Here is a 23,155-nt window from a genome sequence, read left to right on the forward strand (position 1 = left end):
TGTATCATAGACGAGTCTGATAAAAGACATGGGTGACACGTGCTCCATCATTTTATTAGAAAAAAAGTCATAACTAAAAATGAAAACAAATTATAAAATGAGACATGCATTGAATTGACAATGCTCCACCCATTTAATGATATCAAAGATTCGCCTTACCTTATATAAAATGAGCTTACAACATGTTATTAGGCAAATAAAAGTGTGTATATATCTAAATTGTAATTATTTGAATTTATTTGCTTTACATTATGTAAATAAACTTACTAGATTTGTAAGGATCGAATTTAAGTAGCTCGAAGTATTTCTAAGCACACCTTAAATTGGACTTCAATTACTTGTGCCATTACTTGTTCAAGTGCTATAAAAGGCTCATTGGAGGTTTTTATATGACTAGAGAAAAAATTTCACAATATAACAATCATATGATATCTACCATTATCATCAAAACTAATCTCTATGATTAGAAGTCTTATCTTAGTTAACATTTAAATTCTCCACTCAAATATACTTCGTATCTTAGTTCTGTAGTCCCATTAATCAAGTGTTATGTGCAAATTAGCAACTCAACAAGGCAACAAATAACAACAAAATCACTAATAGGCTCAACCAAAATATGTAATACGGATCAACTCTTCGGAACCCTTACAGAATTAAAACTTCACATAAAAGTTTAGCTTAACATAATCAATGAAGCATAAAAATTATACGACGAACCTCTTAAGAAACGGTATTACGAGTGAAACAATTTCAAACAAACAAAAAGTCCACAAAAGATCTAGAGTTCAACTCTTTATTTGTGGATAGCTGGGTAAGATAGTTTATATGGTACCTTGGAGAACATCGTACTGTACATCACCAAAACTTCAAAACAAAAAACAAATAAACGCATAATTGAATGGCATACAAGCTCTTCAAAATACCTTATTTACTACTTCGTATATATAAGGACAGAGCCCAGATTCCAGAATAGTCTTAAGCAATAAGCATAAATAATTAGGTAGTGCCTACTCTAACTGGTTATATACTACAAACAAGGTATTACGTTCATTAAAAAAAAAAAAGAACTATATTTTTCACCAACACTTCTATGATTATCACCATGACTTCGGTTTCAGAAGAAACAACGATCTGAATTAATTGTAATTGATGCACACTCCATAATTGTTCCAGAAATTGCTACTCATGTTCCTTCCATATAGCAATTATATCCTTGCCTGCAGCTGCAAATCAATGAAACTCAGAAACTGGAGTTGGTCTAATTGATCTTATGAAAATATGCATGATTCAACACAACCCCAAACCAGTGAACCACAACAGCAACTAAAGCTCTCGACTAAAATCAACAAAATTTATCAAAATATTCCAAGCATATTTATTGGCTTCTACCATGGAAATGAGCAAAAACATCACCCGGCATTACCTGAATGATGCATTGACCTTTTAAAAACATAAAGTAGCATGAAGAACAACTGGGCACATGTATGGAATGTGACCCAGTTGAACCACAAACAGGGATTTGAAAGGCTAAAACTGGAGATGAGAGCCATCCTAATGGCTTCAGGTAGGCAGCAGATTTGCTCACCCACCTGCACGCCCGTAGAAAAATGAGCCCCAAGTCTAATCCAGGTAAACCCAAATCCACTCCAGCAACCATAGAGGTTTGGGATCCCTGGCAGAGGTACAAATTATTATTAGACTTGGACTCGCAGATGCCACAGGATGTAGCAGTAGGAAAACAGATTAGAAATAAGGATAATGGTGAATATGCAATAACATGTTGAAAATATGAACAGCTGTGTAACAAGTACGAAATCTAACAGGGTACAAGTCAACCTTTTTCCCTCCCTCTGTTATGAATAAGGTTAGTCCCAAGCATTGCACAATGTAATTAGTTTACTTATTTTTTTATTAAAGAAAGAGGTAGTCACTGCTCTTTATTTGTGAAAAGTGTTGTATCAATTTCATTTTTTTTAATGTAATAAAGTTGCAAGTCTTGGAACCAAGGACAAAATAGGGGGAAAAAGACAAGTCAAAAATGGAAATGCATCAATGATGTGAACAATGCTTGTTTTAGTAATAGTTATAGATTATGAGAGACTTGATTTCCTCTTTCCCTCTTACTCAGGATGAGAGGAAATTTAAGGGGAAATGCAATTTTTCACATAGTGATAGATGTATACCCAGCTCTTAAAAGATAAAAAATAAAACAAGCAGCAAAAATACTAACATTATGCATAGCGGTAAACACCAACCTGCTCAAAAATTGTTCGCCCAGCCAAAACAGGCTGCCATCTAAAATTTATCATCCCCAAAGCTGCCAAATCGACTAGAATTAGCGTTACCAAACCCTCCACTGCTCTGGTTAGAACGTCCTGAACCGAAACTGCCAAAACCCCCGGATTTATCTCTTCTCCCCATGTCACCGAATCCACCACCACTGGGTTTACTAAAACCAGACCTACCAAAACTATCAGAGCTGCCTGAACCACCATATCCACCACCACCTGACCTAGAACTTCCATAAGAACCAAAACCACCTGATCCAGATTCCCTGGATCCGCCAGAACGTCCATAACCACCAGAACGTCCAGAATAGGAATCTCCTCCATAACCACCAGAACGAGAACTGCTTCCATATCCTCCTGAACGGTTGAAGCCAGAGTTCCCAAATCGATCTCCGGATCCATAACGACCTCCACCACCCATGTTCATATCCATCTCTGCACCATCAGTTGCAACTGTAGAAAGCTGATGAAGAAAAACAAGTCAGTAATTTAGCCTAGATCCAACAGTATATTGCGGGCAAAAACTAAAATTATAAACAATAGCAGACACCTTTATAACAGAAAGATCACTCAATCAACTAGCATGCCTACAAGGAATATCATCTTGACTGCATACAATTTGCATCTGTACAAATTATTTTTAGAGCTTATCTAATTTGAATGGAAGCAATATCCTTGCAAATTTATCAGACGTAAACTCCTGAGGCCGTAGCTATGTAATTGTTCTTAGCCTGTTTTACAGCCCATTATTAACACAAAACCACCCAAGATAGAGGAAAAAAAAAAACTAGATTAATCAAGTTATCAACTCATGAGCACATCAGGCACACCACCAAAAGAACAGAGGCCAGAGGAAATAAACAGACATGAACCCCAAGCCAACAACAAGTCAACAACCAACCATAATGATGCCAACATTACACCGACTCCTCTAAAAAGATCCCACACTAGCAAGGATAGGATGGAATTGTACACAGACTTATATGTGCAATTACTGCAAAATTTACATACGTAGTATATTGAATGACTATACAACCACCACAAAAATATTAATTACTAGTAATCAAATAGCAGGGAATTCAATAAGCCATTTACATATATACACTAAGCAGATATACTTGAAGACGTAGCAAATAACACTAGTAAGAAATTAACCTCTTTGAATTTGCATCCAACATCACGCTCAATACCCTTAACAGCCCTTGTTTGATCCATTGTATACATGAGAATAGCAATTCCTTTTTTGCCAGCACGACCTGTACGACCGGACCGGTGAACGAAACTCTCGGAATTGTTAGGGAGTTCATAATGTATAATCTGTGAAGAAAAAAAACATATGAGAAATTAAGAAAATGTTCAGGGTATATGTCAACCAAATAAATGGAATATAATACAAACACTTCCAACATTCAATGAAACTGAGTTAATTGACAGGCAAGAACGTAAGCTTTTTTAAGAGCTGAACTTGCAAGCAACATCGAAAACATAATCAAGCTAACCATCAATATTTACTTCATAACACTGAACAGATTCATATACTTTTGGATTAACATGATTGGTCTCAACAGCAAAATTGGCACAATACTTTAAATAGAAAAGAGGTAGCACACAGTCGCACACAGAGATCGCAAGTTCAGTGGATGACAAGGGGGAAAAAGATTACATATAAAGATATACTCCTCACTTGTTCCCTCAGTGTATTTGTGCTATTTTCCTCTCACAGCACCACTTACTAATTTCCCATAAAACAAAAATTAGGCACAGCTAATCACATATGAAAGGTTGACACAACAAAGCCTAACCAACAATTAATCTACTTAATTCCCTAAACATTTTGAGACAAGTTCTTCATCACTCTTCAGGCTTCTCCCTTTTTTAACCAAAAAAATCAGATTTCCAATAAAGGCATTGCATAAGCTAAAGGCAAAGATTCGTTTTAATAATAGCCTCGGTACTGTTATTCGATAAATACATCAAAACAAGAGTTTATATTATGAAAAGCATGCTGAGAAATTGTTTCTGTTTATTATAACTTTTAGGAAGAACCAGTCAAATGGTTAGATCTGATTATGATTAGGCCAAGTACATATCACACATATTACAGCCAACATGCAAGTTTCAGATTGTTAGACTATGATATAAAACAACTGTAAATTTGTAACTACAAATCTTTTAGAAAAACATATTAAAAAAAATTTACTGTATATAAAAACAACAAACGTGATAAACAGAGAAGGCAGACAGTGAATAAAAAAATTATGAACTACAAATCTACCTTTTTTTTTTTTTTTTTTTTTTGGGGGGGGGGGGGGGGGGGAAAGGGTGCACAATACCAAATTTTGAAACCAGGAAAAAAAACTCCAAATACAGAACTACAATTTTATGAACTATGCACGGTAAACAAACTCAAAGCTACAATAACAGCAGTACCAAAATTTTGAATTGAAGGGATTAAAATTGTAATTACCAGGTCAACATTTGGTATGTCAAGACCACGAGCAGCCACATCAGTGGCAACCAAAATGTTGATGTCCCCATCTCTAAACCGTTTAAGCGTTCTTTCCCTCATGTTTTGAGAAATATCCCCGTGTAAAGGTTCAGCTTTGTAATTTTTTCTTCCCAGTGCATTAGATAAATTGTCAGCATCACGTTTTGTTTGAGTGAAAACAATGCATTTCCCTCCATTTGCATGTTCCTGCAAGCAATGCAGAGCTCAGAAAATATATTGACAGGAGAATCTGTGCAAAGAAAAACTATGTGACCATGAACAGAGGAGAAAAGTATCACAAGTTTACCGTTACAAGAGGTCCAATGACACCTGCTTTCGTGCGATGTTCCACTACTACTGAATGCAAAGAAATTCCATCTGCCAGCTTCTGATCTGAATCACCAACCTACAAAAGAAAAGCAACAGAAAAAAGGCTCAAAATTGATTAAGAAAAGGAGGTTTACTGACATCTAACCAAACAACAGACAGCACTGAACCCTGAGTGTTTTCAGTCTTACAAGATCAACCGTCAATGGATTTTTCAAATACTTCCTAGTCAACTTCAGGATCCAATTTGGCATGGTTGCAGAGAACATCAAAGTTTGACGATTTTGTGGCAGCTTCTCTAATATAACCTCCACATCTTCCTCAAATCCAACATTAAGCATTTGATCAGCTTCATCCAGTACAACAAACTGAACGCGAGAAAGATCTAATGCTCCTCTCTTCAACAAATCAATAATCCGGCCAGGTGTACCGGCAACTACATCAACACCACGGCTAAGATCACTCATTTGACGACCAATTGGTGTACCTCCATATACACATAGAGTTTCTAGCCTTGAAGACTCATGGAACTCCTTCTCCACCTGCCGTGCAAGTTCTCTAGTGGGGGCCAAAACCAAGGCCAAAGGTTCTCTCCCAGCCCTGCAAAAGCAAAACATATAATCAGATCTGGCAGCAATGGGAGTGGACTAATCTGTACGGAAACAATAAATAAATCAATAAATATATCACTAAACAAGTAAGCATACCCATTTTTTGCATTATAGCGTGTAATCTTATCCAAGATTGGAATCCCAAATGCAAGGGTCTTCCCTGTCCCTGTTCTGGCACGGCCAATCATGTCACGACCTTGCATTGCAGGTTCAAGAACAGCTTTCTGCACCAATAAAATAAAATTAAAAAATCAGCCTCCGCTTGCTTTAAACCTACTTTGACTTCAAATACGAAGTTTATAATTAACTAACACGGTAACAGTTTATAAATAATTAACATGGCAGCAGTTTATGGATAATTAACTTGGTAACATCCATTAGCACCCTTAGTCCTTAAGAGAAACAAATTTATAAAACAACATTGTTTCTCATGCAAAGAACAATTTGGCAATAACTGAATTACATTGATAGATAATAATTTAAGAACGAACAAAATCTCTCCCGTGAATTCACCGCCTGATAAATATACAAATTAACCGGAAATAAGGTAACCTCATAGAAAGTCTTTCATTTCACATTTTGTTTATACCGTGATAATTTAGGACAAACAAATTGGCAATAGTTCAGCTTATTTGTCGAATATTCAAGTAACAAAACAGCTATCCTAGCTTAGTAAAAAGTAGAAATTCAAGGCACCCTAAGTCCCCAACTACAAATGTTGAATCGGTATTCCATAAACATTGCGGGTTAAAAATCCAATACCCTATACAGATTCTTCTCATAAAACACCTGTATACATTGAACCGCAAATAATGATAAAGCCTGGAGCTTTATAACAAAAATCGTCTCCGCTAATCGCGTGTGTATGCCGGATTGGACACTAATAATGGATAATACATTAGGGGTACGGCATCCTTTTAAATCTAACTAACCCTGATCAATAAGATACACCCAATAAAATCCCTTGATCAATCCACAACATAAACCAGAAACATCAATTCCAACATTTGAAATACCAATAAACCAGGCAAACATTTGGATCATACTGTTCAAAATAACTCACATAATAAACATAAAATCATAAAGATTGCATTAAAAAAATTACCTGAATTGGAAAGAGCTTAGTGATTCCTCTCTTAGCCAAACAAGAAATGACCTCAGGATGAATTCCAAGCTTAGAAATCTCTAAACCCTCATCACCCGAACCACCGGCTCGCACCTTATCATCATCCGAGTAATCAGCAACTGCGAAACCCGCCGCCTGCGACGCAAAAGGCGCTCGAAACTCCAGACGACCGGATCGCGAGTACACACTCCTAGAACCTTCAAAGCTAGGGTTAGAAACAGGGGTTGAATCGATGATACTGCCCAGAGAACCACCATTGTTGACCGTTGAAGCTGGAGATGCCGTCAGTGGGTGGGTCGAGTTGAAGAGGGTGGAGAATGCGGCAATAGCACGGCGAGATGATGCAGAAGAAGGCGAGAATTGCCTTCTGAGAAGCATAGAAGTCGCCATTTTTGGTCGAAGAGAGAGAAAGTAGAGAAACCCTAAATGGAGGAATTAGGGTTTTAGGGAAAATGGGGGACTTTGGGAGAAATGAGAAAGAGGGGTTGGAGTTAAACCCTGAGGGTTTAAAGAGCAGCCGCACGTTAGATATTTTTGGTTGATGCCTTTTTTTTCTCCATCAATTTTTTTCTTTTTTTTTTTTTTTTTATTTGGTAAAGAAATATCTAACCACTTTTATTTTTTTATTTTTTATTTTTTTATTCAAAGACAACGGGTGTAAATAGATTATTCCTTCCGTGTTTTTTTAAGTGTTATACCGGCAGATATTTTTTGGTAACTAGACTTCTGGCCCCGTGCAATGCACAACTTGTTCATAGAAAATTGAATTGAGAGATGAGTGAGAAAATACCAATAAATAATTATGAGTGTAATATGTAGATAAAAACATAATTAAAGAAATAAAAATTTTGAGACTTTAATTTAAAATGAGACTTAATAGAAAGAAGATGGAGAGACTAAAATCAAAGAGAGTAATTAAAAAGGTGAATTAAAGAGGGAAGATGAAGATGAAGTGTTTAATGAAAGAGTTAAGAAAAATTGTATGATCAAAAATAAAAAATGTAAAACGACATGTGGCACGTTGAGTTGAAGAAGAAGATAGGGAAGTGTAATAAAATGATGACACATGTTTTTTTGGTTTGCTAAGTATAGACTAAGTATAGATTTGATTGATATGTACAACATGTGACTCATCACGGAGAGAACCCATTGGGACTTTGATAAAGGTTGGAGTGTACTTAAATGATATTCAAACTTAGAACGTGTTCGGCAAAATATAGCTATGAAAGTAGCCGTTAGTTGTGAAAGTAGCAGTTTGTTGTATAGGTAGCTATTAGTTGTCAACAAGTTGTTAGCTGTGAAGATAGATGATTTAAGCATGAGTGTTCGGTAAAGTAGCGGTTGACTAGCTATTTTATACAAAAATCAATATTTTATTTTAAAACTATATATTAAAATTTCAGCAGCTACTTCAAAAGTTACCTCTTACTCCAAAAAGCTCATAATTCTAACTTTTCAAAAAATCTACCTTAACCACTAAAAGCTACCATAATCACTATTTTGCCAAACACTCATATATTTTGTTGAGTAATAGTTTGACCAAGTCAAATCACTTAAAGTTACCTAAAATCTACTCAAAAGCTAGTGCCTAACACGCCCTTAGATTGTCAAACTAAATAGTGAAAATCTCAATAACTTTGATAAGTAACAACCTCTTGGGATTTCATGTATACCAGTCTTGATTAATTTCTTCTTGTGGCTCCAATTCAAGGATTCGGACAAATCCTTTTTGGAGAACTGTTGAAATCTCATAGAGCAACTGACTTCCCCTAACTTGGTTTGTTGGGGGTCCCCCTTCAAAGTATAAATTTTTGAGGTGGTAACTAGGATTTTAATGAGCCGAGTAGAGACCGAAAAATTAGGCTTGGCTCAAGCTCGAGACTTCTTAAGGCTTGGCTATGCTCGAGCTCGCAATAATGATACTCCTTAAGGCTTGAGAGTTCTAACAGCTCGGCTCAACATGGCTCAGTTCGGCTCATGGCTTGACTTGGCTCGATTCAGCTCAAGGCTTAGGGTCTTTAGTATTTAATTTAGTCCATTTAACAAGGGCTCGGGTGGTGCCCATAGTCATTGTTTCTAAGACAATCAAAGCATTCTTTTATAACTCTCATATTTTATGTTTCTGCCCCTTTCTTCTATCTTTCAACGTGGCATTATTTCTTTCCTTTGTTTTTTTTTTTAAAAAAAAAAAAAATTATGTCTTATCCCTACCTTTTAAAAAAATATGAGATAACTCAAGTAAACAGTACTTGGATAATTATACCTTCTAAAATATTTATTTACTTAATTGACTCCATTAATGTTGATTAACTCTTTTTTTAAACTCTTAAGAATAGTGTACAGACATTTATACCCCTAAAATGTTTATTTAGTTAATTACCCCCATTAATATTGTTTAGCTCTTTTTTAAAACTCTTAAGAATAGTGTGTGGACATTTATACCCCTAATTTTTTTTATATAATTTCCCTCGTTAATGCTACTAATAACTAAAGTTGAAAAGTAAGGCCGAACCAAAAGAGCTCTTGAGTATTGCTAGCTATGGCGCAACCCTAGTATAGATAACAACAATAAAAATCATCAACGAAAGTTTCAAAACTTGGCAAAAACACTAGAGTTGTGAAGATTAATTTTAGTACCTAAGCCTTAATATGAAAAAAAAAAAATATGCTAATATTTAATTTATTAAAATAAAAATATCTAGACAAAAATAAAGAACTTTGGAGAGTTTTACAATGTCTCTAATTTCAATACTTAGTAGGAGACCTTTGTTGTCCAATGTAAGAGACAGTACATGTAAAATGAATTAGTATTGGACTCAAAGCCTTGGCTTATGTATTCTTTGGTTTTTCCTTTTCAGCAAATGACTTCATGTTCCAGGACTTTAATTTGCACGTGAGTATTAGATTAATTCCATGCCCTACTCTAACCGTTATCCTTTACTTATGTCTGTGATTATATTGCTTTATATTATTCTCGTCTTATGTAACTCTTTTGATTGTAAAGAGGAATAAGAAGCTCAATTTTAGATTTATTTTTTATTTCATGTAAAGCATGAATTGACTAATTATGTTGATGATGGTTATATACTTATATTTGATTTTACATTTTCGGTGTCCATATGTTTATAGAGTATTGCCTTAACTTGTAAGTTATCGTGATCATTTATTTTGGAAGAAACCATTTACAAATTACAATAAGGTAGTTAATGTCTAACTGCTTATTAAATCAGAGTCTCACAACCTTTTCTTAAAGAAGTCTTCAAGTCTAATTTACGAGTAAAGGTTTATGATTTTCTTGTCTTTATGGGAACAATGTATGTCTTACTAGATCATTGTTTGCATCGAATCATCTTTCTTTCGTGTTAAGTTTTACATCAAGCGCGGAAGAAGAATATTATGTCATTTAAGTAATGAATTAATTTAAGAGAGTAGCAAGTTTCCATGATAGAGCTAGGATAAGTAATGAGGTTTGATTAGTTCAATATTGCCTATGAGGTGGCACAAGAGTTTGATTAGTATTATGTAGTAAAAATACAACATACGTGTTTAAGTTCTTTTACTACTTGTTGAGCTTCATGTGAAATAATATTTTGTTATGTCTACAACATGAGTAATGTGTTAGTGTTGTGCATCACATGTGTAATTGTGGTTAATAACATTCGATCTTGAACTTTCTATATTCTCAATATTATAGTGAAAGTTTCAGCAAGTTGAAAATAACATGTGTTTGATTATTTTGAAAATAATAATGATAATATTAACTGTCGGTTTTTCCAAAGTGTCATGTTTTGTACTTCCTCCATTGCTAATGATCATCCCTATTTCTTTTTTAGGCTTCCCAAAATACCAAATGTTGTTCCTAATTTATATTTTTCATGTTGGACACATGAAAAGACCAAATTATCCTCGTTTTTTTTGTTTTTTTGTTTTTTTTGTTTTTTTGTTTTTATTCACTCAAATACCTAAAGTACACTCACATTTCCTCCAAATTTCTATGCGCAACCCATGTATATGTACTCTAATATTTTTTCATGTACTTATTATTTGTGAATGTTTTTGTGAATTGAAATAATTCAATCTAGTAGGACTAACTTCGAATGTAGATATCTCTCAAATTGAAAGTGATCTTGAGGTAATTCAAGTCGGAGGTGATAACTTGTTTCAAAAGATTTCCCACGATAGATTATATGTCCAATTCCGATAAGAAACGAGAAAATTATAGCTGTTTTACAAAGAACTGGCTAAACAAGAACGTCACAGATGAAGTGCTTGACTTGGCACATCCGTGCCAAAAGGGGCATATGTGTGTGCCTTGTTGAGTGGGGCACTTTTAGTCCGGTTTAAGAGTTAATTAGAATGATATTTTTTCTATGACAACTATTTGAGCTATACTTTGGGTGTACTCTGGGGCTTTATTATGGTTTTGTTGTGTTTTAAAAAGGACCTTTTATTTAACCAATTACATCACACATTTTGAGCCATTAAGATTAAGGATTTCTTGTATTATATTAGTCTTTTGTTCTTTCTCCATTATAAACCACGTTAATCCTTGTGTTCTTTGTTTATTTTCTTTATTGCTTTTCCATTCATATTTTTCATTGACTTATTTTGCATTAATAATAAAATAACACCATCCACCCACTCACAATTCTTGTACTTTGATATAAAATGTAAAATTCATGAAAAAAGGTTAACTGTCGCAATTTATTAATTTTTATATATAACAATATACCATGTTAGCTTCTTTACCAAATAGTCACGGGTGTTAATTTTAATACCAATGTATCACCATAATGCTAACTTATTATACCAATGTGGTTCGTTGACCCATGAAACTATTTATTAATAACATAATTAGTGTGTAGCCTGGGCGTTGCACCAGATTGCTACTTTAATTAAATTGTGATTATATGCATTTGATATTCATGATGTGTTTTTTTTTTTTTTTTTTTTTTTTTTTTTTTTTTTTTTTCTCCAATTAGACCTTGTGATTTATAATTATATACATTTATTTTCATATTTATATATAACATGGTTGATAATTGGCTTAATTAGTAAAATAACCACCCTTCTTATTAGAGGTTGGGTGATCGAATCTCCTTCTCCTCATGGTTTTTTTTTTCATTCATTTCACCTTATTTTTGCTAAACTGTGCTGAAATTATTGTATTGATTTTTAATATTTTTACTTTAAAGTTACTGATTTTTATTGAAATTATTATTTTTTCTATAGAACCTTTAATACCATTAGCGTTTCTATAAAATTTGGCAGAAGTGAAAGCTAATACAAAGAGGTAGGTTCAACTTAGAGCCCACCAATAACATAGGTAGAAGTCAAAGCTAATATAAAAGTGGTATTAGCGTTTTCATCCATAGATACTCTAATGCCACTAACGAATCTATATATAGATCCGCCAACATTGGAGTGGTTTATAATGTCAAATACCGAATCGTGCTTGGTACCGATCTTACGTGTACGGTATTGTGTGAAATAGTTTTAAACCGACTCGTATAATGTAGGAAAATAGTTTGTAATTTAGCATTATTTACTTTAGCATTATCTCCATATACTTCCACACTCCACATTTCCACAACCTAGAGATAGGTGACCGGGAACATAAACGGTTAGAAGAAGGTGGAGTTCACTATTCACTGTTTACCATATGTCGGCTTTTTCCTATTTTTGTTTTGAGTTTAAGAAAAAAAAAAATAAAAAAAAAAAAAAATTATAGAAATTGCCAAGTCAGCAAAACACCGCACAAACCTCAACCAAAAACCTTTCTTCCAATTTCAAAATCAAATCCAATCCAATTTTCACAAAAAAAAAAACGTCGAAAATATGGAATTGAATGAAGAACAACTACAACTTCGGCGTCGAAAATTGGAAGAAGCTCTTGAAGTCAAATCTCTCCGTCGAATTATCAGCGCTTATCTCAAGTATTCTTTTTTCTTTTTTGGAATTAGCATTTATTCAATTTTGGGGTTTTTAGGCAGGAGGATGTTGAATATGAGGTCATAAGTGGGAAGTATTTGATTCATTGGTATCTTTAAATTTTGGGGTTTTTAGGATGTACAATGGTTTTGGTGAAGAAGCTGATGACTGAATTGGTTAATTGATTAAAGGGTGAAAAGTTATAAGTCTTATCCTCAAATTTGTACTTAATTACTGATCTTGATATCATTGTACTAGGGTTATGTCACTTACGTGTGGTGTGGCGTGGGTGTTTGTTTGCTAGATAGTGGTAACTTTGTCTATGGCTTCCTTTGGCTCTTGTTTGTTGGCTTCGTTGTGCTTCTTTTCTCCTAGTTTTAGCTGAAAACAGCTTCTGAATTAACTTAGCGTGCTGCTGACATTTACACAGCTATCCAGATGCAGCTGAGGATGACATTAAGCGATGTGAAAGTTCTTTTAGAAAGCTTCCACCTGCACATAAGGTATTCTACTCATCTGAGATTTTGAAGTGCTGATTTTCATATTGAGGTTATTTGTGTAAGATTTCTTGGTTTCAAATTCTGAACTCCGTGTACACCTTCAGTTTTTTTCCCCGTAAACATCCCCAAAAGAACCCTTGTAGAATGTAGGCCTTAGATTAGATTTTTCATCAATTGGATTGTCTAGTGGCTTATGTCCATGGTTGGTGCATCTTCGTTGACAACTATCTTTTTTAATCTGAATTTTGATAGTTAGCCAATGGAAATAATGGCAAAGATCTCCAAGGTGGCACACCTTTACAATTTTGAAAACTTACATGGTTTTGAGTCAAAAATAGCAACAAAACTAGACCAAAGTTTTCCCTTTGACCTTGAAAACTGTAATCTGGGCAAACCTTTATGAACCAAGGGAGTTACTCATTGTACAAGTGTATAACTAGAAATATTAACCTGAATAAATTACTCTGGAATGCCTCGTGCAGGGTTAGGGCACTTCTCAATTTCTTGACAAAATTTGGCAAGTAGTTAGGTAGTGGGCCACGCGGTTGGATCAGCAAATAGCAGAGTTAGGATGTAATATACTATGTACATTATTGTACATGAGACGTAATCAGTACTGAGTCACATAGATTTTATTGGCTTGGGCCTACTGCCTTGCTACTAAAACTTCATGGATTTGTACGAGGGGTCAGGGCTAGCTCACCCCCTGGAAAATATGTCATTGCACTAGATAATCCCTCCATTCTTTGTCTAACAGGAGTACTGGGACATAGTCTGTCATTTCTCATTTGACTACACAACTTTTTTGTCACATAGGAATTCTTATGTGAGGTAGTACTAGGGGTACTTAATAGACAAAGCCAAATGAGAGTAATTTGTCATGCTAGCATCAAGTGCTGTTTGGCTAATCTGAAGTTTACAGAGATTTCTTGGACACGGAGTCCAAAAATCACTTTGTTTGAGGCTAAAAGAACTCATAAATAAGCAAGGAGAAAGTCTAAAATGTGTCTCTTGCTAAAGATGAAAATTTTATAGGGTATCTGAGTCCAAATTCACACTAATTTACCTGGCACATCAAGGTGAAACATAGTTAATTCAGAATATGTAAAAAGGCTAGTACATTCAGGAGCAAGATAGTTTCTCCTGCGATTTATAATTGATTGAAAACAAACTCTTCTACACTCTTTCTTAGATTAAATGAAAAAAAGACACCTAATTTCCTAAAATACAGTGGCTGCAAAATTTTCAATTTATTTTTTTTACATGTATTTTGGCCTACCAGTTTGTTGTATAGTATAGTAAGTGTACAATGTACCACTCATTCCCTCCCTTCAGGAAAAAGTGTGAATCTTGTATGAACTAGCATAACTGGATTTTAAAATCATTTGCAAACATATGTGTAAACATCTGTCAAGAGGTTATTCTGTTTATAGACTTTTGATATGTGAACATTCTAGTGATTATTGTGAAGTCAACTCTATATATGACTGGGTATTATTATGATTAGGACTTTTGATATGTGACAATCCTCTATCCCTTCCTACAGAAAGTGTTAGATCAACTTAGCTGTGTTCTTTTGACATCTTTTGTGAGTAATAAGTGAATTTTTTTTGGTGCAATGTGAGTAGTAAGTGATGATAGTTAATTCTTACTACTTTTTTCAGTCACTTTCAAAATGTATAAAACAATCGTTTTCTGTAAAAAAAGGTTCTAATACTTCCCCTGTTCCATATTAGTTGACACATTTCTTTTGTCACGTTTGTTAATGCACAAATTCAATCGAAAATTTGGATTGGAGGGAGTACAATATGAAAAGAGTAATTTTATGATCCTAGAAATATTGAAATTTATCTGGTTCTAACTTTGCCAATATTTAATACTTTTTTTCAGTCTCTTCTTTCGCACTTGCCATCGAAATTCCAGAGTTTGAGAAGGTAATGACATCATCCTCTTCCAGCATCCAAATGCATTTGGACAAAATAGGAGTTGCTGCTCTAGCTTTTGAGGATTCTGGTAGTCATGATTTTTTGGTTTCTTAAATTTCAGAAGCATTAGTAAAATATATGCTTGGAATTTACTTTTGTTCACCCCATCTCTCTTTGGCTGGAAAAGAAGAAAGATTTTGCCACCATGTATCAACCAGCTTTCTTTTAGCTGTATGAAGTTAACTTATAGGCTGATTTTGTGGCCTGGGGATTTGGGGAAACTATGGTTCTTGCATATGATGTTCACAGTGGGAGCATTAAATGCCTTGGGTTTATAGTGAGATGACTGAGAACGTTTGAAGATTTCAAGTTTTTCAGCATTGTTATTTAGACACTTTTATAGGAGCTTGCCGACCCCACTTATGGGATTAAGGCTTTAATTGATTGATTGATTGATTACAGGAGCTTGCCATGCCACGTTGTGTCTCTGGTCATTTTTTCATTTTTGTGGCTCTTGTGATATTCTCAGACTTCGTCACTTGTGTGCATCAGTTATAAATCTATTTGCCTTGTTGCAGGTGTATATCAGTGAATACGTATTTTATTTTAAACATGCTTCAGGTAATTTGCATATTCACCCCTTTCCCTCTTTGCTTCATTTTGTCTCAGCACTTTCTATTCTCTTTTGAAGTTGTTGATATATTGCTGATCTACTGTAACTTCTTAATTGCAGGCCTTTGAGCCTCCACTAGATATGAGCATGGATGTAGATATATGTGAAGATCAGCATCTTGAATGTTGCGCAGATGAGCACCATCATCGTCATGATGGGAGTTCCTTGGACAGTCATCACAGCTCGACTGGAATGGCGAGATCAGCAAAAGACCCAGTAGTTTGTAATACAGAAAATGATCACATGCCAAGATCAGCTAGAGGAACCACAGATACCGAGGTCATTTCAATGCCCCTCTTACTCTGTTAGTGATAAGTTCCATGGGAGATGTGGCTTGATTTTGATTTTCTCTCCATTCATGTGTATTCAATAAAGCATGTTGCCCTTGAGTTACTATTAGAAATATGACTTCATGTAGATAACAAACAGGGAGAGCGATTGCCAGCCCTGAAATGTAAACCGGAGCTTGGGGAAACCGCTTTTGGTGCTAGCAATGCCATTGGTGGTCAGGATGGCGAAGGACAACTTAGACCGGTTGAATCAAATGGCAATGTAAGTTTTACCCAATTACTGTCTACATAATATATATTTTTTAATATTTTGAACATTTATTCAAGTTGTTTATCTTTTTACTCTTGTGACCTCTTTGAAATCTCTGTCAAGTCTTCCTTGTGACAAAAGGTAGCAAGCCTCTCCATTGCATTCCTGTTTTCCCTTTCATTTTATGTGTCGTGTTTATTCTTTTCAATTATATGCAAATTGTTTATATATATGGTGGGTGATATAAACTCTTTGTAGTTACTATCATCACAACTTGTAAAGCGCCATCATTTATGAGGGTTAAAACCAGAGAGCTAGGTGTGTTTTGTAGCTTTTAAGTTGCGATTTCTCTTTCATACTGAAACCAAATCCACAACATACAAAAATTTTCCATGGTTTCCTTGACTTTTTTTTTTTCCTGGCAATATCTCTTGGCATTAATTTTCACTTTTTACTTATCTTGCATTGTGGCTAGTTCTGCGGCTCAACAACTCATTGGACCTTCATTCTTCAATCCCATTGTTTCTGAATTCTGACAGGTGTCAGGAACCAAATAAAATCAAATTAAAAAGTCCCAAATTTATTTTCGAAGGTGATGACGCAGGTTTGAACAAAATAAAAAACAAAAAAATCCCTAGTATATAAGTGTTGAAACATAGTGGGCTGGTATGATGCTGTATCCGCAGAGGCGACCGTAGCTGCACTTTCGTGTGTTTTATTCCGTCTTCTGGCAGACTGCCTGCGCTCTCTCTATATGTTCAAGGCTTAACATTTTCTTTTCTCAATTTCATTATTTAGTCTTGGATAGGATAGGAAAGAACAGGCAACTGTCAGTGAGTCCATTTTTGTCTTTTTTTTCAGTGAGTCCATTTTTGTCTCTCTTTTTTTTTTTTTTTTTTTTTTTTTTTTTTTTTTTCTCTGGAGAGAAAAGGAGAACCTTATAGAATGAAAGCAACACAAGAACAAAGATGCTCTTAGATGATTAAGCATTAAGTCAGATTAACTTATACTACTATAATAATATATTCCAGCATTGCTGAGTGTGTCGTATACAGTTTTTGAAACGTATTGTCAGCTAAGATCCAAAGTGAATTTATACAGACCAATGTAGCATACAAAAACCCCAGAAATAACTGAAATGCCTGAGAATTTTAATTTCAAGAACTGAAGCTTCAGCTTTTGTGGAATATATCGTGGGATGACAAAAGGAAAACATCTCCATGAAACCTTTTTCCCTATCTGCGTCTTGCCGTCTTCCTACCAAAAACCTCTGGAATTTTGGTGGAATGGACTGAATGAATGTCCTCTAACTGCAACCAAGTTGCTCAAGCTGTGTCGAGAAATGGGGTCTATTTAAAGGGGTTGTTCAGCATGCTAAGAGAAGGGTATGCAGGAAGGAGATGGTCACTACTCCCCCTTGAAAGCATGGCAAATATGTATTAGAAATATGCTCATTATCTCTCTCTCAGTTTCGATATTGAACTTTTTTCTGTTTACTTTAAAAAGGTGCCTTACAACAGTTGCAAGGCCAACTTTTTCTACTGCATTTGTTGATAAGCTAGATATTGTTTCAAAGCTGCTTTCTTGCAGGTTTACTATTCTGCCTTTTGCATTTCTTTGTTGCTTATATGCTGGTGACAATTTTTATAATTTTCTGCAGGCATCGTCATCTTCTTGTGATTGGTTGAATTCATCGTTGCAATTGAATGTGCCACTAGTTGATGTTGACAAGGTATTTTAATTAGTAAGGTTGATTATATTGATGCCAGATGGTTGTGAACCTTGTTAGTTGAAGCTAAATGTTTGCGTGTGTCTTTAGACAATAGTATACTGTATTCTGATATGGCTTAGGATTTATGAAGCAAAAGTAGTGATTAAACTGCTGGGGACCATTCTATAAGGCCTTTCCTCCCATCTACATTTAGTTGGCGTCAAAGCAATAAGCAATCATATTGCAACCTAAACTACCGTTTTCTTTTTTGGTTATCAAATGAGTTATAGCCTGTAGAATGGAAATAGCTCCTATTAAAGAAAATATGCGTAATACTTGTGTTGTGCTTGAGGGATTGGAAAAATGAAGTTTATAGACTGTAGTTCAACCACATGGTCAAAACTTAACTTTTTCCCGGGCCTGGCCTACTGGTTTGGTTGGAGGCTGCAAATAAGATTGCCTTCCTTTTTGCTGGGCTTCCTCTGAATTGAATCTCTCTAGCGGAATTCTGTTGCTACTGGATATTGTTTTGATGTTAATATCTTTCCCCATTTTTTGTACTTTTACTTTTTTATTTAATGCGGGTTATATCATTATTATATTACAGTCTTCCTGCCCTACTATTTTCTATTATAACTTTATAAGTACCTAGAGATTACTTTTAAGTTTATTAAGCTACTTGTATTTCTTATGAATATCATCTCACTTTTATTTTTCTCTCAAAGGTTCGCTGCGTCATAAGAAATATAGTCAGAGATTGGGGAGCAGAGGTATGTTCTCCTTTGTTGATTCTTTCATTGTCTTTTTTGTGGTGCTTCACTCTGTACCCTAACCTGTCATGTGCAACAGGGGCAAGTGGAGCGTGATCAATGCTATCTGCCCATTCTTGAGGAGCTTGAGAGATGGTTTCCCAATCGCAGTAAGGAAAGGTAAGTTTTCCTTACAGCATTAGCTATTTTTTGCTGATGAGTTGCAACTTTTTATACATTTAGTTTTTCATATGGACTATCTTATATGTAGAATTGCTAGATTTTTGCATATCCTTTACGTTCATATGTATTTGTTTGTTGTATTTGGCATTAACCTTTTTCCTAATTACTGGCCTCCTTACAGTCCTCCTTGCTGCCTAGTTCCTGGTGCTGGACTTGGGAGATTGGCATTGGACATTTCACGTCTTGGTCTGTACTCTGTAGATGTTCTATAGTTCCTCAATTTTGTAATATTTAAAGTTGTCACTGACATGATTGGATGAATGTGTAACAGGCTTTGTATGCCAGGGTAATGAATTTTCATACTACATGATGATATGCTCCAGCTTTATTCTCAACCAGTAAGTTTTTATTTTACTTTCAATTTTTTGTTCCAGCTTCTTTGGCACAGGTTGACATTTAATTACACATATATCATGTGTGGCCTTCATTTCAGCTCTCAATCTGTTGGTGAATGGACTATATACCCTTGGATCCATAGCAATTGCAATTCGATTTCAGACGAGGACCAACTTCGTCCTGTTTCTATTCCAGACATTCTTCCTTCTAGGTAATGTTTAGATATATTGATGACAAGTCCTATATATACTCATATGTCCCTATCCTGCACCTTGTGGTATGAAGATTCTATATGCATGTTGACTATCACATTCACTATTAGGCTGGTTGTAAATGTAAAATTTGTCTCAGATAGTAAGATCCTTTCTTTGGTGGTCAACAACTCTACACAGTATTTAGAAAGTTATTAAATATTTTTTCCAGGCTTTGCTATTATATTTTCGTCTATGAATCAAGAACTACAAAAAGACTAAGGATGCCGGGCCATTACACACCAAATACAAAACTGGAAAACTGGAACTGCGCGCTATGTATCAAGTGATAAGCAATACCAAAGGCTGGGTGTTCTATGAGCTAGACTCTGAAGAATAACCCTCTTTACTGGAAAACGCCTTAACCAAAGGCTGGATGTTCTACGAGCTAGACTCAGGATGTTTGCTCAGGCCAAGCCCAAACCTAAACGTAGGGGAATGCCAATCCAAATACAAAGTTACAACAGGTCTTCAATCCCTGGAAGATTGCCATACTTCCCACAAAATTGATTGACCCTTACGCTAGCACTAGTTATCATTATTCATCATGCCAAATACATACTATCAGATTATGAAATGTCTAATCATATTTTTCATTTCTTGAAGTTTTCTTTGGAATAATACTCCCAGCTCCTTATATTGTATACTTGAAATACTCGGCAACAAACCCCACAGTAGGCACTCTTTGCATCTACAAAGCTTCATTTTCTCTTTACTAGACAAATTAGACACAATCAGCTACTTTGGTAAGAGGCAATAATTTCCTGAATCTCACCATTCATTCTTTGGTCGCCACCACTTCCATAGTCTTTGAAGATCGTATCTAATGTAACTTACTTGCAACTGTGTCTTAAATACAGAACATAGTTGGAATGAAAGGGTAGCTCAGTTGAACAGTTTCCCCCCTGCACACTGATATTTTGTTACTTTTCACGTCCCTAAAAGATTGCCCCATTTTCTGTTTAGTTACCATGGCTGCTACAATTTCTCTACTTTATTCCATACCCCCGCTAAATGACAGAACTACTTACTAATTCAATACAACTCTTAAGTAATAGGAGGGAAATGGGGAAGTCTTTTAGGGACGGATGGAAGAGTATATTTGTTAAACATGGTACATGGCTAAGTGTTGACCCAGATATTTTGTAAAGTTTCCAAGACAAATCCAAGTTTTTGGGTCTAAAATGACGTTTCTTTTTGGTCTCAAATAAAGTTTTTCGTTTCCATTCCCACGCGGAGTGTTAGGGTTTTAATTAGTTATTTTAGGTAACTGAAGAGTCCAAGTAAGCATAGTATGTGCTAATGTAGTGGGTATGATTGGACTTTGTGTTGGAATGGGATTGTGGATTCTTTGAGCATGGCCTGTACGTCTGTTTTTTCTTGGCATTACAATTTAGGGCTCAGGCTAGCGGTTCCTGCTTGTCTACCTTTAAATATAACCACATAAATAGGAGTAAATAAAGTTTCTGAAATTTCGTTCAACTTTTTATCTGTTTATTTCCATATATTATGGGGACAATATTTCACATTCCTTCTCTTGTTTATAAGCTCAAGCTGAATTGGGGTTGTTTCACCAAAAACAAAAAGTTGAATTGAGGATTGAGAAACTAAGCCATGTGACATTTAACACTTTGGTAATATCAACTATTCCATATCATATACATGACTGTTGATTGCTTTTTTTTTTTTTTTTTTTTGCAGGAATCTGGGATGCTGTAGTTACGTGCTTTTTCATTGACACAGCTCATAACATCGTAGAGTACATTGAAATAATATGGAAAATCCTCAAAGATGGAGGGGTGAGGCTTCAGCTAATTTCCTTTGTCTTTTTATTTCATATTTCTTATCCAACACATTTGATTGAGTTGATACTGAAATAGGTGTGGATTAATCTTGGGCCGCTGCTTTATCATTTTGCGGATACATATGGGCAAAACGTAAGTTTTGACATTCTATTCTTGTTTTGATATGTACCTGTCTCCCATGCATATAATATGATCTTATGCGTAAATAAATCACCATCTCCCCAATCTTTCCCTTCTCCAGGAGATGTCCATTGAATTAAGTTTAGAAGACGTGAAGAAGGTGGCTTTCCATTATGGATTTACATTAGAGGTTAGCTTAAAAAAAGCTCTCCTTATCTGTTATGCATCAATCAATATCTAGCAACATAATGACTGTGTTTAAATGTACAGAGGGAAAGTACTATCTCAACGACATATACAACAAATGCTCGGTCTATGATGCAGGTAAAACATTTACAGTGTGATATATATAAAGTCCGGTTATTTGTCTAGCAGTTAGGAAACTGCTGGCGCAATATCAAATTGTCAATAATTCCTTTATCCAAAACTAAATATACCCATTTTTGTAAAAAAAAAATATCGTTTTTTTCGACTCCTCCTTAAGGGGTACATTTGTTGCATTTCATAACCGTGGACTGTGTAGGGGTACAAATGTATGGAGACTAAACTAATCTTATACTTTGGGCAGAACCGGTATTTTGCAGCATTCTGGACCATGAGAAAGAAATCTGCAAACAAGTCTACAGACGGCGACAACTGATGAATGATCAACATTGTTCCAGAACGGCGTTCTGCTTTTCTGGGCTTAAAAAGAACGCGATTGCCTAACAGGCTCCTAGTCCCCAGCAAATCATTTCCATCATCACATTCTAAAAGATGGAAAAATTTGCTGAAATGTTAAATTCACTTATCTATTATTTATTGCTGTGAAGTTATTGTTTGTGGATCGAGTGATTCACATTGTTGATCAGTGGCCCAGGGCCAATGGCCCGAGGCTTTAATCTCATGGGCCCTGTTTTAGGCTCCATTTCTTCCTGAGTGTCAATGGCATATCTAGTAATTTTTGCTTTGTATGAGAGTTTTAACTATTTTGTACTATAATGTTGTTCACTTATTATTAGTTCATCAATCATCATTTGTTTTTTAAATTATTGTTTTTTTTGTTTTTAAAAAAACAATTTTTGTGAAATTCTGCAAGTTTAAACTTAATGATAATGGAAAGAGTACTAGAGAAGAGGAAAAAATGATTGTAAATATACCTTTTTTTTTTTTTTTTTTTTTTTTTTTTTTTTTTTTTTTTTTTTTTTTTTTTCTATGGAGTTGTCTTGTGCAGTTGCCTCTCTATATCTACAGATCTACTCCATATATTATAAAGTAATTCGAGTATTAAATGTCTGATATTTGAATGTCCTCCAATACCTTTACTTGTATTGATACTTTGTATGTAAAATTAATCAAATATGAATTTCGAGCTTTTTTTAACATTAAATCATCAATTAAATAACGTTAGTTCACAGTAAATTTCTGAGTGAATAGCCTAACGATTGATGATTAAATAAATTATAAATTAGTAAATTAAAATTTAGACGTAAGCCCTCTTCACTTCAACTTACAAATTTGTACTCTGTAGCTAATATTGTAAAAATTAATT

At 34.9% G+C, this 23,155-nt stretch overlaps 2 protein-coding genes across 3 annotated transcripts; one reads left to right on the forward strand and one right to left on the reverse strand.

The window, feature by feature from the left end:
- Positions 1 to 779: 779 nt before the first annotated feature.
- LOC145620421 (DEAD-box ATP-dependent RNA helicase 53, mitochondrial-like) lies at positions 780 to 7,306 on the reverse strand. 2 transcript variants are annotated; one of them, XR_014108221.1, is made up of 9 exons: positions 6,820 to 7,306; positions 5,811 to 5,938; positions 5,295 to 5,703; positions 5,084 to 5,182; positions 4,756 to 4,983; positions 3,444 to 3,605; positions 2,256 to 2,751; positions 1,424 to 1,672; positions 780 to 1,223 (listed from the first exon to the last, which is right to left on the reverse strand). XR_014108221.1 is itself a non-coding variant. In XM_081675095.1 (8 exons), the coding sequence occupies exons 1-7, from the start codon at positions 7,228 to 7,230 to the stop codon at positions 2,296 to 2,298; spliced, it is 1,893 nt and encodes a 630-aa protein (XP_081531221.1). In that variant the 5' UTR covers positions 7,231 to 7,306; the 3' UTR covers positions 780 to 1,223; positions 2,256 to 2,295. The 2 variants fall into 2 exon arrangements, 1 of the variants encoding a protein (XP_081531221.1); XM_081675095.1 differs by lacking the exon at positions 1,424 to 1,672.
- Positions 7,307 to 12,627: 5,321 nt separating this feature from the next.
- LOC145618974 (uncharacterized) lies at positions 12,628 to 22,814 on the forward strand. Its single transcript, XM_081673579.1, has 18 exons — positions 12,628 to 12,776; positions 13,202 to 13,274; positions 15,162 to 15,205; positions 15,775 to 15,817; positions 15,930 to 16,148; positions 16,299 to 16,421; positions 18,070 to 18,141; positions 18,846 to 18,890; positions 18,970 to 19,049; positions 19,234 to 19,298; positions 19,384 to 19,450; positions 19,546 to 19,659; positions 19,771 to 19,850; positions 21,401 to 21,498; positions 21,580 to 21,636; positions 21,746 to 21,814; positions 21,895 to 21,948; positions 22,193 to 22,814. Exons 1-18 carry the CDS (start codon positions 12,679 to 12,681, stop codon positions 22,262 to 22,264), a joined length of 1,473 nt encoding a protein of 490 aa, XP_081529705.1. The 5' UTR covers positions 12,628 to 12,678; the 3' UTR covers positions 22,265 to 22,814.
- Positions 22,815 to 23,155: the final 341 nt, after the last annotated feature.

Source organism: Chenopodium album, chromosome 27 (assembly GCF_948465745.1).
Source record: "Chenopodium album chromosome 27, dcCheAlbu1.1, whole genome shotgun sequence".
NCBI lineage: Eukaryota > Viridiplantae > Streptophyta > Magnoliopsida > Caryophyllales > Amaranthaceae > Chenopodium > Chenopodium album.

Excerpts from the sequence above, each read along its gene's own strand:
- LOC145620421 (XM_081675095.1), bottom strand. The coding sequence starts at position 7,230 with ATGGCGACTTCTATGCTTCTCAGAAGGCAATTCTCGCCTTCTTCTGCA. Across the intron at positions 5,183-5,294 it reads ATCCATTGACGGTTGATCTT|GTTGGTGATTCAGATCAGAA; the intron begins GTAAGACTGAAA and ends TTTCTTTTGTAG. Across the intron at positions 2,752-3,443 it reads TTGGATGCAAATTCAAAGAG|CTTTCTACAGTTGCAACTGA; the intron begins GTTAATTTCTTA and ends TTTCTTCATCAG.
- LOC145618974 (XM_081673579.1), top strand. The coding sequence starts at position 12,679 with ATGGAATTGAATGAAGAACAACTACAACTTCGGCGTCGAAAATTGGAA. Across the intron at positions 15,206-15,774 it reads AAATTCCAGAGTTTGAGAAG|GTGTATATCAGTGAATACGT; the intron begins GTAATGACATCA and ends GCCTTGTTGCAG. Across the intron at positions 19,299-19,383 it reads ATTGGACATTTCACGTCTTG|GCTTTGTATGCCAGGGTAAT; the intron begins GTCTGTACTCTG and ends AATGTGTAACAG.